Source organism: Podarcis cretensis, assembly GCF_951804945.1.
Source record: "Podarcis cretensis genome assembly, chromosome: 2".
Lineage (NCBI taxonomy): Eukaryota > Metazoa > Chordata > Lepidosauria > Squamata > Lacertidae > Podarcis > Podarcis cretensis.
Window position 1 is genome coordinate 121,410,673 of NC_137171.1, and position 16,360 is coordinate 121,427,032.

The 16,360-nt window shown below is 46.3% G+C and overlaps 1 protein-coding gene across 1 annotated transcript; it reads right to left on the reverse strand.

The window, feature by feature from the left end:
- Window positions 1-428: 428 nt before the first annotated feature.
- On the reverse strand, window positions 429-16,031 carry LOC307207671 (uncharacterized protein). The gene is made up of 8 exons (XM_079961763.1): window positions 15,953-16,031; window positions 14,846-14,920; window positions 12,049-12,175; window positions 6,602-6,682; window positions 5,280-5,362; window positions 4,178-4,304; window positions 2,656-2,772; window positions 429-2,403 (listed from the first exon to the last, which is right to left on the reverse strand). The coding sequence occupies exons 1-8, from the start codon at window positions 15,953-15,955 to the stop codon at window positions 851-853; spliced, it is 2,166 nt and encodes a 721-aa protein (XP_079817889.1). The 5' UTR covers window positions 15,956-16,031; the 3' UTR covers window positions 429-850.
- Window positions 16,032-16,360: the final 329 nt, after the last annotated feature.

The following is a 16,360-nucleotide window of genomic DNA, read 5'->3' on the forward strand; positions in this document are numbered from 1 at the left end:
CAAAGATTACAACATAGGCAAACTATGTTGGATCCGGCCCAATTGCCTTCTAAATCCAGCCCGCAGACGGTCCAGAAATCAGCGTGTTTTTACATGAGTATTTGTGGGGCATAGGAATTCGTCCACCCCCCCCCCCATATACAGTTTGGCCCCCCACAAGGTCTGAGGGACAGTGGACTGGCCCCCTGCTGAAAAAGTTTGCTGACCCCCTGCTCCATACATTTCCATAGCGCCCCCCATGTGCTTTTTCGGGTACAGTAAGGTGTTGACTAAAACTCTTTCCACACACTGAAAATATTTCAACCTGTTGTGAGTTTTTTTTGTGTTTTTTATATATGTAGGAAGTGTTCCTTTTATCACCAAAGCACTTTCCACCCTCCACAATGAAAGAAAGTTCCTCCACGCTGCCATACGGTCACAATCTGAACGACTGGCATCATAGTTGTGAAACTTTATTAACAATACTGAGAAGACTAGACACTAGAGTATACACCGAAACCATCACTCCCCGCTGTAGATTATCTTACATGAACAGCTCCCCACTACACGTTAAGAGTTCCAAAACAAAGCAAGAAAGTCATACGAGGGTTTTTTCAGTGTTCTCCAAAATTGTTCTAGTTTTAAAATTGCTTTAGCCTCCCTTCAGAGGACAGCCTGCTCAGAGCCTCATCAGAATCCTCTTAAAACAAGATACATAGAGAACGGCCACCACTTTGCCGCACCTTTGCCTCCAACGTTTGACAACAACAAGGCAAGAGGCAGATTTTGTTACTAGCAAACACAGGAAGCCGCAAACCCGTGGGACTAAACAGCACCCAACCAAGAGTCAAATAGTTGCATTGTTCGTCTTTTAAATGAAACATAGGAGCTTGTCATCAAAATCTGTCTCCTTGCCAGATGGACAGAATATAGGCAATACACCATCGTCTTGGTTTTGAAGCAAAGGGCCATATATCCAAAGTTGTCCTGTGTGGCTTCCTTGATACGAAGAAACATCTGAGCTCTTCTTGAAGCTTTTTCCATACGGAAGACATTCGTACGGTTTCTTCCCTGTGTGAATTCTCTGATGTGTGCTAAGGCTCGTGCTCTGGCTGAAGCTTTTCCCACACTGCAGACACTGGTAAGGTTTCTCCCCTGTGTGAATTCTCTGATGGGCACAAAGGTGGGCTTTCTGACTGAAGCCCTTCCCACACTCCGCACATTTGAAGGGCTTCTCCCCGGTGTGAGTTCTCTGATGTGAAGTAAGGCTTGAGCTGACGCTGAAGTTCTTCCCACACTCACCGCATCTGTATGGCTTCTCCCCCGTGTGGATTCTCTGATGAGTAGTGAGCGTCTTGCTGTCGCTGAAGCTCTTTCCGCACTCCAGGCAAGTATATGGTTTCACGCCACTGTGGACTCTTTGATGGGCAGTGAGACTTATGCTCTGGCTGAAGCTCTTTCCGCACTCCATGCACCTAAATGGCTTTTCCCCTGTGTGCGTTCTCTGGTGTGAGGTAAGATTTGAGCTGTGATTGAAGCTCTTTCCACACTCAGGGCATTTATACGGTTTCTCCCCTGTGTGAGTTCTCTCATGTAAAGTAAGGCTTGAGCTAGCACTGAAGCTCTTTCCACACGCCATACATTTATATGGTTTCACTCCCGTGTGGGTTCTCTGATGACAACTAAGGTTTGAGCTAACACTGAAGCTCTTCCCACACTCCAGGCATTTATACGGTTTCTCCCCTGTATGAGTTCTCTGATGGGCAGAAAGGTGGGTGCTCCGACTGAAGCTCTTTCCACACTCCAGGCACTGAAATGGCTTTTCCCCTGTGTGCGTTCTTCGGTGTGTATTCAGGATGCTACTGTAGCTGAAGCTCTTTCCACACTCCAGGCATTTATATGGTTTCTCTCCTGTGTGTGTTCTTTGATGATTATTCAATGTTTTGCTGTCGCTGAAGCTCTTTCCACACTCAAGGCATTGGTAAGGTTTTTCCCCTGTGTGGATTCTCTGATGTCTAATAAGTGTCCCTCTCTCACTGAAGCTCTTTCCACATTCAGGGCACTGATACGGTTTCTCCCCTGTGTGGCTTCTTTTATGTCTAGTAAGTTTTCCGCTACCACTGAAGCTCTTTCCGCACTCCAGGCATTGATATGGTTTCTCTCCTGTGTGGGTTCTGCAATGTTTATTCAAGCTTGATTCATCTTTGAAAGTCTTCCCACACACTGGGCACTTCTTCCCCATGTGAGGTAGATATACGCTCAGGATTTCATGAAAATCATCATGCAAAGAAGGAGAAGCTTCATTTCTCTCAAGATACGTAGGTTCCCTTCGCGTCCCAAAGGCCTCTGTTGCTGCTTCCTGCTTAGCTGTTTCCAACGACGCCACAGATTGCTCCTTATAATTCTCAAAGCCAAGTCCATCCTCTGTTTGGGAAAAGGAAACAAAAAGAAAACAAGATTGGGCTTCAAGGCAGAAACTGAGGACTGGCTGCTTTTGTTATTTCACAATCTCCAAAATCCTTCCCTTTTCTCTCTACACACCCTGCTAGGTTATCTTTTGCATTTGCCAATATCTGAGAGAATCGCACAAATTCATTTCTGGATGATTCCTTCACTCAATTTCACCGGGCACAGATCTCTCTTTCTCTGATTGGTATTTTTCATCTGAGGACCTACCAGTCAATTTTTCCTGGAAAAACCACTCTTCCTTCTTTGCAGGCTCCTCCCAGGCCAGCAGTTCTTCCTTTCCTTCCAGCCAGGAGACAAGGTCAGATTTGGGCATCAGAGGACCTTCTTCATGGGATTAAGAAAAGAGAGAGAAAACAAATATTTATGGCACTTGTGACCTGCACGTCCAGAAATCCCAGGCCACGTGGCCTGTTTTGTACCTCCATCCCACCCCAAAGGGCAAATGGAATGAAGACAATGGATTTTAAAAAGGAAGAAACAAGTGGACCGGGTATCAGAAGGGGAAGGAGCACAGCTATGTGGTAGGGCAATCTGCCTTGCTGTCAAAGAGCGAGCCAGCAGTAAATCACACTGTTCCAGGTAAGAGTTAACACTTTCTTAGCAAAAACACAGTCTCCACAGATTTGGCTGAGTGTCAGGCCTAATGAGCAGAGCAGCTCCTTCCTGGTGGTCCTCCTCCATGGAAATCAGTTGCCGAGACTAAAGTCCATGCCTCTCCACAGCCATCTATGTCTCCTCCTCTCTAGGGCTTTCCCCAAGCAATCAGAGACTGAACCTGTGTGCAGCCTGGGAGTCATTTTGGACTCACAGCTGTCCATGGAGGCGCAGGTCAATTCTGTGTCCAGGGCAGCTGTCTACCAGCTCCATCTGGTACGTAGGCTGAGACCCTACCTGCCCGTGGACTGTCTCACCAGAGTGGTGCATGCTCTGGTTATCTCCCGCTTGGACTACTGCAATGCGCTCTATGTGGGGCTACCTTTGAAGGTGACCCGGAAACTACAACTAATCCAGAATGCGGCAGCTAGACTGGTGACTGGGAGCGGCCGCCGAGACCATATAACACCGGTCCTGAAAGACCTACATTGCCTTCCAGTGCATTTCTGAGCACAATTCAAAGTGTTGGTGCTGACCTTTGAAGCCCTAAACGGCCTCAGCCCAGTATACCTGAAGGAGCGTCTCCTCCCCCATCGTTCTGCCCGGACACTGAGGTCCAGCGCCAAGGGCCTTCTGGTGGTTCCCTCGCTGCGAGAAGTGAAGCTACAGGGAACCAGGCAGAGGGCTTTTTGGTAGTGGCTCCCGCCCTGTGGAATGCCCTCCCAGCAGATGTCAAGGAAATAAACAACTATGTGGCTTTTAGAAGACATCTGAAGGGCCTTCTCGGTAATGGCACCCACCCTGTGGAATGCCCTCCTACCAGATGTCAAAGAGAAAAATAACTACCAAACTTTTAGAAGACATCTGAAGGCAGCCCTGTTTAGGGAAGCTTTTAATGTTTAATAAGTTATTGTATTTTAGTGTTTTGTTGGAAGCCGCCCAGAGTGGCTGAGGAAACCCAGCCAGATGGGCGGGGTATAAATAATAAAATTATTATTATTATTATTATACACTCTGCTAATAGCGTGCCCTGGCTTCTCAAGTCCGGGTCGCACAGCTGGGGCTTATCAGCTGGCCTCCCGGCCCTCTGCATGTCCACACCTTCCAACTCCATGTTTCCCCTTACAATCCTCACCCAGAGAGGCCACATTTCCGTAGTTCTCCAACATGACTTCTTTATACAGCGCCCTTTGGTCTGGATCCAGCAGAGCCCACTCCTCTGCGGCGAAGGAGACGCTCACTTCCTCAAAGGAGACCAAACCCTGGGAAAAGAAGAATGCGTTTTCTCAACAGCAACAAACAGATGGACGATCCCGTCGTGTCTTTAGCAAAAAGAAATAACCCAACTGAAACAAGAACCCATGCAGAGGCAGGAAGAAGAAATTGATTTGAGGACCCATCCGCCCTACAGATCTGCCACACAGGATGCTGGCATCTCCTTGCCAGGATTTGTGCCAAGGGGCTACTGCCCTTCTCTTTGTGGCCTGCTCTGATTGGTTGGGCCACTCGCATAGCCCCGCCTCAGGAGCAAATGGGAGGAGCAACCAGGGTGGATTTGATTTAAATCAAATTGTTTAAAATCACGAATTAAATCACGATTTAAATCACTAGCCAGTAAGACTTGATTTAAATCATTTTTTTACAGAAAGCCTCATTCTTGCTGGTATAATCTTAATATTTACAACCAGATGAAGGTTTCACTTTTGGAGTAATAAATTTGCAGAGTAGTTATTGCAGTTATATCAAAAATTACTGATTTGGTTATACTATTATACATAGATGATTATGAAATTATTGTGAGGTTTAATAAGTTAACTGTTCATATTTGGACAACTTTTCTGCTGTATTTTATTGGAAGGAGAAAAATAATCATTTCCTAATAATCATTTCCTTAATAACTATTTAACTAAAACAATAACATTATAGCATGTTTGTTAACTGATATGGTTAAACATTTTTTATTAAAAAGCAGACTGAGTTTTAGCACACAAGAGAAATTTAAAACAAATCCTTATTTCCTAAAGAATAGCCTTTGGACTATAATGCAACTTAAATAGAAAACTATATTTAGAAAGACTTTTCCTCCAATAGCATTTTATTTTAAAAATCCAATTTAAATAAAAAAAATCTGATTTAAATTTTAAAAATCTGATTTTTTAAAAAAGTCATTTATTTTTACCCTCGGAGCAGCCTTTTCCTGGATCGCCTCTGCCACGGATAGGAGGAGCTTTGCTTACCTGAGATAAGGGCAGAACAGCTCTTTCCACCCGGTGACAAAGAGGTGAGAGCCTTGAGCACGTCATGGAAGTTTCCCCTCCACCTGCACAGGCGACAAGAGAAAAAAGATGGCAGGGTAATATTTTCCATGCCGTTTCCTTGCATGGCAACCACGTCATCCTGCTTGACTTCGGAGATGCAAGCCACGATTCTGGGTTCAATTCGCAGTTCATGGAATCGTAGCCTTGTGGAGATGGAAGGGACTCAAATGGGCATCTAGGTCCAGCCCCCTGCAATGCTGCCCCCTTGATTTTGTGAGGAATCAAAGTGGGTGAAGACCAATCACAATGGGTGTCAAGGCATCTAAAGGTAAAGGTACCCCTGACCATTAGGTCCAGTTGTGGCGGACTGTGGGGTTGCGGCGCTCTTCTCGCTTTACTGGCTGAGGGAGCCGGCGTGCAGCTTCCAGGTCATGTGGCCAGCATGACTAAGCTGCTTCTGGAGAACCAGAGCAGTGCATGGAAATGCCCTATACCTTCCCGCTGGAGCGGTACCTATTTATCTACTTGCACTTGACGAGCTTTCGAACTGCTAGGTTGGCAGGAGTAGGGACCGAGCAACGGGAGCTCACTCCGTTGCAGGGATTCGAACCGCCGACCTTCTGATCGGCAAGTCCTAGGCTCTGTGGTTTAGACCACAGTGCCACCCGCATCCCGTGTCAAGGCATCTAGCCTCAGGCTATTCTGAGCAGTGTTTTTTTTTGGGGGGGTACAGGGGTACGCACACCACTAAACATTTTGTGAATCTAATGGGAGAAGAAACAAAAAAAATTTTTTTTAATGGTTTCTTCTCTAGCACAGCGAATCATCAGGTCTGTTGCTATCCCAGATGGCGGCCTTATTTCCTGTCACAGTGTTTCCTGAGTCTCAGGTGGAAGCGAGAGTTTAATGTGTGAAGCAGTGTGGAATGCGGATGTATTGTGGTGTTTCACTGATGAAAATTTGGCCTCATTGAAGGGCGGTATTTCAATATGACTAGGAAAAGCAGCAAGCAGAGGAATCGGGAAGATGTTATTGCACACAACCTCATGCCAATGTGGATGTGTTACTGTGCGCTGTCAGCTGTGTAATATGAGGTAATGCATGTTCTTTGTGCTTTTGTCCACTTACTGTATTTATTTCCCTCAATTTGAACTATAAAATGGTGATTTTCTTGAGTCAAAATGAGAGTACCCCCTAAACATTTTTTAAAGAAAAAACAACACAATTTCTGGGTAACACAAAACAAGACTACAGAGACCTGGCAAAGTAGCAACCCTTTCCTAGATCATCCTTGCACCTACCTGCCAGTCGCTCCGGGTCAAATTGCTCTCCCTCTCCTTCCAACCAGCTGATGAGAAGAGGTTGAAGAATCAGAGGCCCATCTTGAATGGAAGAAGAAGAAGAAAATATTTTTTCCTTCTAGAATTTCAGACTAGAATTTAGAATTTCAGACTAGACTGGTTCTGTTACCGCCCCCCTAAGACAGAGGTAGTGCCATCATTGGATACAGGGAAATGATGGGAAACACCAGTCGGTTAACCCCCTAAGGGAAGAAGACTTAGAGCCCAGGGACTGGTGGTGGGACGACAATGGGTGATCAGACGGAGAAGACTGGGACGAGGTGGTGTCGGAAGATGGAGAGGTGACAGGGCTTAGTGAGCAGGAGGAGGCTGTGGCAGAGAGCAGCCCAGAAGCAGAAGATGGAGCAGGAACGGAGGGGATTATAGGGACAGGAGTACCTAAATTGTATAGAAATTTATTTATGTATGCTGCTACAGCAGCAAGAATGTTACTTGCCCCAAAGTGGAAAGAAGCGAAAGTCCCAGTAAAGGAAGAATGGATACAAAAAGGGAATATGCAGAAATGGTGAAACTTACCGGAAGAATAAGAAATCAAGATAACAAACTATTTATAAAAGAATGGAAATGGTTTACTGAATATTTACAAATAAATTGTAAACAGATAAAAACATTAGAGGGATTAATGTAATAACCAATAAATCCAATTCCCTTTGACTTCTCTCCCCTCCTTTCTGCAGTTAGTTGTTTTATATCTTTTTATTACTGCATATCCAATTCAAATCTATTTTCTAATTTCCCCTTATGCTCTCCCTAGTTATCTCTTACTGCACGTGTTTACATCAATCTGGACTGCATGAAGATCAAACCTCTCCATTCTGAAGGAAATCAGCCCTGAGTGCTCACTGGAAGGACAGATCCTGAAGCCGAGACTCCTTCATGAGAGTCCACCTCATGAGAAGAGAAGACTCCCTGGAAAAGACCCTGATGTCGGGAAAGATGGAGGGCACAAGGAGAAGGGGACGACAGAGGACGAGATGGTTGGACAGTGTTCTCGAAGCTACAAACATGAGTCTGACCAAACTGTGGGAGGCAGTGGAAGACAGGAGGGCCTGGCGTGCTCTGGTCCAGGGGGTCACGAAGAGTCGAACACGACTAAACAACAACAACAATGGTGGGAATCATTGGATTCAGCCTGGCTGACTCCCTCCTGTGCACAGAATGAGTGTTAAGGGGTCTGAAAGAGTATTCCCCTTTCCTTCTAGGGCTCAAATATACCAATATGATTGACTGGGAAGAAAACCTGTGCAATGTATTCTGGCATTTGTTATTGCAATGTGTTTGATGGGGGAAGTCTTCTCTCTGGTCAGGTGCAAGTCCGTTTAACTGCCACTGTGGGAACTTTGACGGACAGCTGAGGAGGGGCTGGAGCGATGTGTATTCTGATTGGCGGTTGCTGGTTTAGAATTCTCAGTGAGACGCTGTGATTGGCTGGGGCTGGACCAGAGGACTTTAAACGGAGGAGGAGTTGGAGATAGAACCCTCAGTATGCAAAAGAGGGCTAGAGGCAGTGCGCATTCTGATTGGAGGATGCAGGTTTAGAATTCTTAGTGAAACGCTGTGATTGGCTGGGTTTGCCCAAGGAAGTGTATATATAGCCAGGTGCTATTTAGCAGAGTTAGTTGGAGCTGTTGATGCTCCTGGAGTCAGACAGAAAAATGCAGAGGAAGAGGACGGGGAAAGAAGATCCAGAAGGAAGGGCAGAAGGGCTTGTGGCCAAAGGCTTTTTGGGCTGGCCATATAACTTGGCTCAGCCTAAGGAGTCTACAGCTCTGAAGGAGAAGAAATGAGAGGCGGTTTGCAATGCTGGGCTCTGGTGCCTGGTAGGGGAGCCAGAGGAAGACTCCAGAACAGCAAAAACAGGCCTGGAGTTTCCTTTGTGCGAGTTAAAATCTAGTCCCCATTTACAGAATTATGCCAAAGAGAGCCTGGGTCTTTTGACCCTTTAATTAGTTCCCTTTTCGCTCCTATAAAAACTATGCAAGACCACCTCTGCTTAGAGTTTAAATAACAAATAACTTTTACTCAGTGTCCTAGATTTACAGAAGCCGTCCCAGTTTCTGATTTGATCCCGGCATTTTCGTTAGGACATCCCTATTTTCATTGGAGAAATGTTGGAGGGTATGGAGTTGTCTGACTCTCGAACCATCTGAAAGTAGTCCTGTATAGGGAAGTTCTTTTAAAGTTTAATGTTTTGGTTTTTTATATATGTTGGAAGCCACCAAAAGTGGCTGGGACAATCCAGTCAGGTGGGTGGGGTATAAACAGTAAAATAATAATAATAATAATAATGGAATAGGATGTCCCTATTTTCGTTGGAAGGTATGTCAGTGTGCTTGTGAGATTAATTATACAATGCAGGTAGGTGTTATGTACAGTGGTGCCCCGCAAGACGAACGCCTCGCAAGACGGAAAACCCGCTAGACGAAAGGGTTTTCCGTTTTGGAGGCGCTTCGCAAAACGAATTTCCCTATGGGCTTGCTTCACAAGACGAAAATGTCTTGTGAGCTCCTGTGGGTTTTTTCCCCTCCCCCCCTTTTTCTAAGCCGCTAAGCCGCTTATCAGCTGATCTGCTAAGCCGCTAAGCCGCTAAAAGCCGCTAAGCCGCTAATAGCGCTAAGCTAATCCACTAAGCCGTCAATGGGCTTGCTTCGCAAGACGAAAAAACCGCTAGACGAAGAGACTCGCGGAACGGATTAATTTCGTCTTGCGAGGCACCACTGTATGCTGATAATACAGTCAAACCTCGTTTTTTGATTGTCTCCATTGCCAAACGTTTCGGCTCCTGACCGCCGAAAACCCAGAAGTGTCCCGGTTTTCGAACGTTTTTCAGAGGCCGGATGTCCAACGCAGCCAACAAGCGGCTTCCAATTGGCTTTTCCGATTGCAAGAGCCAATCAGAAGCCATGCCTCGGAAATCGAACATTTTGGAAGTCAAACGTCCTTCCGGAACAGATTACGTTTGACTTCCGAGGTACCACTGTACATCTTACATAGATTTGTATCTAAGATAAATATTGTTATAGGCTGAGACTGGATAGTGACACTTCAAAAAAGTGTTTCAGTTAAACGCATTGTAAACTTTGTATGAGAAATCAGGTAGGCAAAAACGGGACTCCACAGCGCCATCTGGTGTCACAGTGTTACAATGCATATACAACACATATAAAGCACTTTTTCTTTACCAATCTAGCTGAGTCCAGACTAGCCCAGAGGCAGACAGCAACACAACAGAACAGACCTGCTGCTCTTAACTGTTCATAACTGACATAACTGAACTGACTGACATCACTGCCTCAGGGCATATTACATCACAGAGTTTTACAGCCCTTGTGAGCATCAACCCTGTTATTTAGCATTTTGTGTGCTTTCATGCAACATCGTAGAGGTTCAGTAGCAGCTGAAAGAGAAAGCCATCAATTTATAGTACTGGGGAGCTGGGCTTTTTTTTCCCCACAGCCGGAAATCACTGGAACTTGAACTACCTAAATTGTATAGAAATCTATTTATGTATGCTACTACAGCAGCAAGAATGTTGCTTGCCCAAAAGTGGAAAGAAGCAGAAGTCCCAGCACAAGGAAAATGGATACAAAAACTCAGGGAATATTCAGAAATGGCAAAACTTACCGGAAGAATAAGAAATCAAGATAACAAACTTGTTATAAAAGAATGGAAAAGGTTTGTTGAATATTTATAGCTAAATTGTAAACAGATAAAAACACTGGCGGGATTATTGTAATAAGAGTATATATTTACAGTGGATAAATAAATGAGCAAGTTAAATGAATTTGGATATGCAGAGGATAGAAAAAGTAAATTTAAGGAATGGCAGAAAGAGGGGAGGGAAGTCAAATTTTGAAATGTTAAATTGATTGTAAAACTAATGAAATGTATAAATTTGAAAACATATGTAAAAAAACTAAATAAAAAAAAGGAAAGGAGGGAGACTGAGATAGAGATGGGTCAGGCTGGTGAAGAAGGCAGGGTGTCTCCCACTTCTGCCATTATAAGCTCCCTTCCCCACTGGACTCCCATGACAAGAAGAGGTATGAAGAGGGAGGAGTAGAGACAGGCGCGTCAGCGTAGTTTCATATTGCTTGGGAAGAACCTGGGGCAAAAGGAGATTCAGGCAGCTGTGGGAAGGCGGGAACATTCAGTCTCCTCAACTGCCTCATAGGGGCAAGACCTACTGAAAATAGTTGCTCAAATCACTAGGCCTGCACAGACTTTTTTTCTTCTAATCAAGAGCTAACTTCCGTGTTGTCATGGGCCAGCAGTTGGCTTCACCTGCTGAGCAGCAGCCTGAAGGCAAAGTGACTCCACCTGATGTTCATCAGCCTTCTTGCTCCTGGTGTGAACCAACTGGCTCCAGATTTCTTAAGCAGGGTTTCTGGCCTCAGTCAGTTGCTGGAAACCACATTCATTGTTCCTGGCCAGACCTTGCTACTTCTTGCGACCTTGGACTCTTGGCTGTCTTGACCCCCAGATCGTCTGACTACATGAACTGAGATACTGGACCTAAGGACTCTGCCTCCAGGCAAGTATTTCCTGAGACTCGGCTGGTCGGCTGGCTTCTCCCTCTACTGAGTTCTGCTGCGGCTGTTAGCACAGGACTATGACAAGTGTGATTTATTGCTGGCTCGCTCCTGACATTGTCCCACTAACCTCTGCCTGCCTTCAGCCAGCCCCCTTTAACTTGCCTTCTTAATGGCAACCAGCCCAGGGGTAGGCATTGCCTGCCAGCCTCCTCTTCCTGCTTTGGTAAAACTATGCAGGGAGAAGTTTTGGGGCAAAAGCAGTACGAGTCGGCTCTGGTGCCACCTACTGTCAGGCCTCCCTGCCTTCGGGTGAAGCAGATAAACTGAGAAAGCAACAGGAGTTCTCCGTGTCTAATAATAATAATAAATTTTTATTTATACCCCGCCCTTCCCTGGCCAGAGTCGGGCTCAGGGCGGCTAACACCAGTAAAATTACAATAAAAACATAAGGGGGGGGACATTTAAAATACAGGTTAAAAATACAATTCAAAATGCAGCCTCGTTTTAATAATAGCCCATAGATCAAAACGATAAGGGGAGGGAAACATAAGGGTCAGACTGAGTCCAAACCAAAGGCCAGGCGGAACAGCTCTGTTTTGCAGGCCCTGCGGAAAGATGTCAAGTCCCGCAGGGCCCTAGTCTCTTGTGACAGAGCGTTCCACCAAGTCAGGGGCACTACTGAAAAGGCCCTGGCCCTAGTTGAGACCAAACTAACCACCTTGTGACTTGGAACCTCCAAAGTATTGTCATTTGTGGACCTTAAGTTCCTCTGCGGGGCATACCAGGAGAGGCGGTCCCATAGGTACGTGGGTCCTAGGCCACAAGAAAGGCAACGGAGAGGGGGGTGCTTACCCAAAGAGGCCACCTCCCCATAATTCTCCAGCATGACTTCCTTGTACAGAGCCCTCTGGGCTGGATCCAGCAGAGTCCACTCGTCCTTGGAGAAATGCACAGCGACCTCCTCAAAGGTCGCAGGAGCCTAAAGTGGAAAATAAGGTATGTCTCGTCACACACACAAACACAGGCAGTCGGGCAGGTGAGCAGACGTGACCTGGCCAAAGGCCCGTCTAGTCCAGCATCCTGTTCTCTCAGTGGCCAACCAGATGTGTGTAGGAAGAAGACCTGAATGCAGATTCACTTGGATTCCTGGGAACTGGGATTCAGGAGCAGATTGAAAGCGCTGTTGCACTTGGGTCCCGATTCTGGGCTTTCCCTCGAGACATTTGGTTGGCCACTGTAGGAGCGATATATTGGACTAGAGGGGCCTGATCCAGCAGGTCCCTTAAGTTATTCATAGAATCATAGAATCTTTGGACTGGAAGGGACCCCGAGGGTCATCTAGTCCAACCCCCTGAAATGCACGAATCTCAGCTAAAGCATCCAGGACAAGATAGCTATCCAACCTCTGCTTAAAAACCTCCAGGGAAGGAGAGTCGGAAGAGAGGGGAAGCAATGCAGGCAACTCAAAAGATACTACAGTGGTACCTTGGTTCTCAAATGCCTTGGTACTCAAACAACTTGGAACCCAAACACGGAAGTAAGTGTTTCGGTTTGCGAACTTTTTTCGGAGGCCGAAGATGCTCCGTTTTGAGTGTTACGCTTCTGATTTGAGTGCCACACTTCCGTTTTGAGTTTTATGCTTCCGTTTTGAGTGTTATGCTGAGGTCAGCCTGTTTTTGCTGCTCTTTTTTCTTTGTTTTTATGACTGTGTGGAACCCAGTTCAGCTACTGATTGATTGATTGACTGTGTGACTGCAGCACATTGTTTATTGCTTTCATTTTATGGATCAATGGTCTCGTTAGATAGTAAAATTCATGTTAAATTGCTGTTTTAGAGGTTGTATTTAAAAGTCTGGAACGGTTTAATCCATTTTGCATTACTTTCTATGGGAAAGCGCGCCTTGGTTTTGGAACACTCTGGTTTTGGAACGGACTTCCGGAATGGATTCAGTTTGAGAACCAAGGTACCACTGTACACACTGTGCGATTAAGCTGCAACTGGTTCAAATTAGCGATCTGTTTATCTACCCTTGTTTGAACTGATCCTTCTAACTAGTCCTAGGTACGATTTCATCCCAGCTTCTTTCACTCTACGCCTGGGGAGGTCTTGCCTCACTTATCCATGTAGAGGCAGAAACCATTTATTGCGCAAAAGGAGCTGATGGGAGCCCTATCCGTCACTGTGTCTGAAATGCAATCGTTTTTAATTGTTCAATAGGAAATTCTCCAGAAATCGTTTCTGTTGGATGTTTTTACTGTGAAATCGCATCATTTCTTTAGACTGTTTGCATACCATTTTATCAGTCGTCCGATGCAACAAGACTAAAACATGAATGAAAACTATACAATCAGGAGTTCAATTTTTTAAAAAACCTGCCGGAATAAAAAAAAAAGTATTCAGTTAAGTGCCAAAAACTCAACAGGGAAGGAGTTCTACTCTGTCCTCAACTGCAAGGGATTTCCACAAGATTGGGCCCGTAATTCTCATGGATCTGAGCCACAGGGGGAGTGCCTCAGTGACTCCCCTGAAGACTTCAGTGGTCAAGCAGAGATATAAGGGATGAAGCAGCCTTTGGACCCAAGGGCCTGTAAATTAATGACAAGAACCTTGTGAGTGGCCTGGCAACAGATGGGCCGTTTTTGAGCAAAACGGCCCAGGATTTACATTGGGCAGCCTTGACATCTTACTGCCACAGAAGGCAAGGGGAGGAGAGGGAGGTTTTGATGAAAATAAGAATAACAATAATGATTCGGGTTTCTTTTGGTTTTTTTTGTTTTGTTTAAAGGTAAAAGGGTAAAGGGACCCCTGACCATCAGGTCCAGTCGTGGCCGACTCTGGGGTTGCGGCGCTCATCTCTCTTTATTAGCCAAGGGAGCCGGCGTACAGCTTCCGGGTCATGTGGCCAGCATGACTAAGCCGCTTCTGGCAAACCAGAGCAGTGCACGGAAACGCCATTTACCTTCCCGCTGGAGCGGTACCTATTTATCTACTTGCACTTTGATGTGCTTTTGAACTGCTAGGTGGGCAGGAGCTGGGACTGAACAACGGGAGCTCACCCCGTCGTGGGGATTCGAACCGCCGACCTTCTGATCAGCAAGTCCTAGGCTCTGTGGTTTAACCCACAGCGCCACCCGCATCCCCCTTTTTTTTTTTGCTGTGGTTCAAAAGGACCAGGTGAGCAAACTAGTGGAATTGACTAGTGCTTTCCAACTGGGGCAACCCAGTCAGATGGGCAGGGTACTACTACTACTACAGTGGTACCTCAGGTTAAGTACTTAATTCGTTCCGGAGGTCTGTTCTTAACCTGAAACTGCTATTAAACTGAAGCACCACTGTAGCTAATGGGGCCTCCTGCTGCTGCCACGCCGTCGGAGCACGATTTCTGTTCTCATCCTGAAGCAAAGTTCTTAACCCGAGGTACTATTTCTGGGTTAGCGGAGTCTGTAACCTGAAGCGTCTGTAGCCTGGAAGCGTATGTAACCTGAGGTACCACTGTACTACTATTAGTAGTAATAATGAGGAGAAGGCCAGGACATTCAGCAACCATAGAACTCAAGGGAAGGGCATGTGCTTTAAATGCATGGCAAGGGTCTTCAGAGATGCATCCCATAAAAATAAGCCCACAAAGCCCCCCCCCCAGTCTTTTACTTGAGCTGGCTGCGTAGAGTCTCTTCCCATTTCACTGGAAGACCCAGAAGGTGTCACTGGGGCCTTTTCTGCCGCCTGGACGGCAGACAAAGAAGGATGAAGAGGATAGTTGTTGTTTTTTATCCTATCCGTTGGAAGTCCCTGGTGTGAAAAAACAGCTTCTCCCTCCAAGAGGCACTTTCCTCTGCAGCACCTACAGAGATTGGACAGAGCTCAGAGAGAGAGAGAGAGAAGAATACAGTGGTGCCTCGCAAGACGAAAAGAATCCGTTCCGCGATTATCTTCGTATGGTGGTTTTTTCGTCTTGCGAAGCAAGCCCATTGATGGCTTAGCGGATTAGCGCTATTAGCGGCTTTTAGCAGCTTATCGGCTTAGCGGATAAGCGGCTTAGAAAAAGGGGGGGAAAGGAAAAAAACCCCGCAGGAACTCGCAAGACATTTTCGTCTTGCGAAGCAAGCCCATAGGAAATTCGTTTTGCGAAGCACCTCCAAAACGGAAAACTCTTTCGTCTAGCGAGTTTTCCGTCTTGCGAGGCATTCGTCTTGCGGGGCACCACTGTATCTTGCAATGCAATCAATGCATTTTGGGGCGGAAAGGGGGCTCTTTGCAGCTGGATAAATCCTATACTATTATTATTTTGCGAGGCGGGGACGTCCTTTCTCTCCCTGCCCCCTCCGCCCATGCTGCTTCCTCTGCAAACAGAGGGTCTCCCCATCTCCCAGGGGAGATGAAGTTGCTGGATTGGTGGTTGTGGGAGAAAAGCGGGTCACAGAATCGTAGGGCTGGAAGGGGTCCGCAGGGTCATCTAGCCCAACCCCCTTGCAATGCAGGAAACTGCAGCTGCCCCCAAAAGGGATCGAACCTGCAGTCTGCCAGCTCCATGCTCTAGCCGGCTGAGCTACCCTAACAACAACAACAGAAGCATTGCAAAGGCATCCCATTTTTGCAGCTGGGTTGCAGAGGTCAGACCTCCCACCCTCCCATTTTTTTAAAAAAATAAAATTGGGTGTATTTGTGTGATTTCAATAGGAAGGAAATCTTATGTCCCCCCCCCCCAATAAAAAAAGGCCAATTCTTGCCCTCCCCATGCAGGATACCTGCCCGCACCATGTCTTCCTCCTGGCCAAGGAATGTCACCAGGCCTCTTCCTTCCCTGCCTGGAAAGACCAGGGAAGGGGGGGGGCTCCCTATTGTCTTCCCCCACCTCCACCTCACTTTCAGAACTTCCTGCCTCTCTAGGAAGCCTCTGGAGGACCAGGCTGCCTCTCTCTCTCTCCCCCTCCCTCCCTCCCTGCCCTGCCTGCCTGCCAACTGCTTTGCAATTAATGTACCTGAAGCATCATTTAGATGCTGGGTCCGCCTCGGTTTTCCCCCCTGAGAAAACGGTGAGAGAGGCCTCTTGGAAGCCCTCCTCCCCCCACCTTCCCTAGCAACCAGAGATATATTTTTTTTAATCTATTTATTTGATTTTCCAAATTAATATTTACACTCACATAACAATATTATTGGGGACGC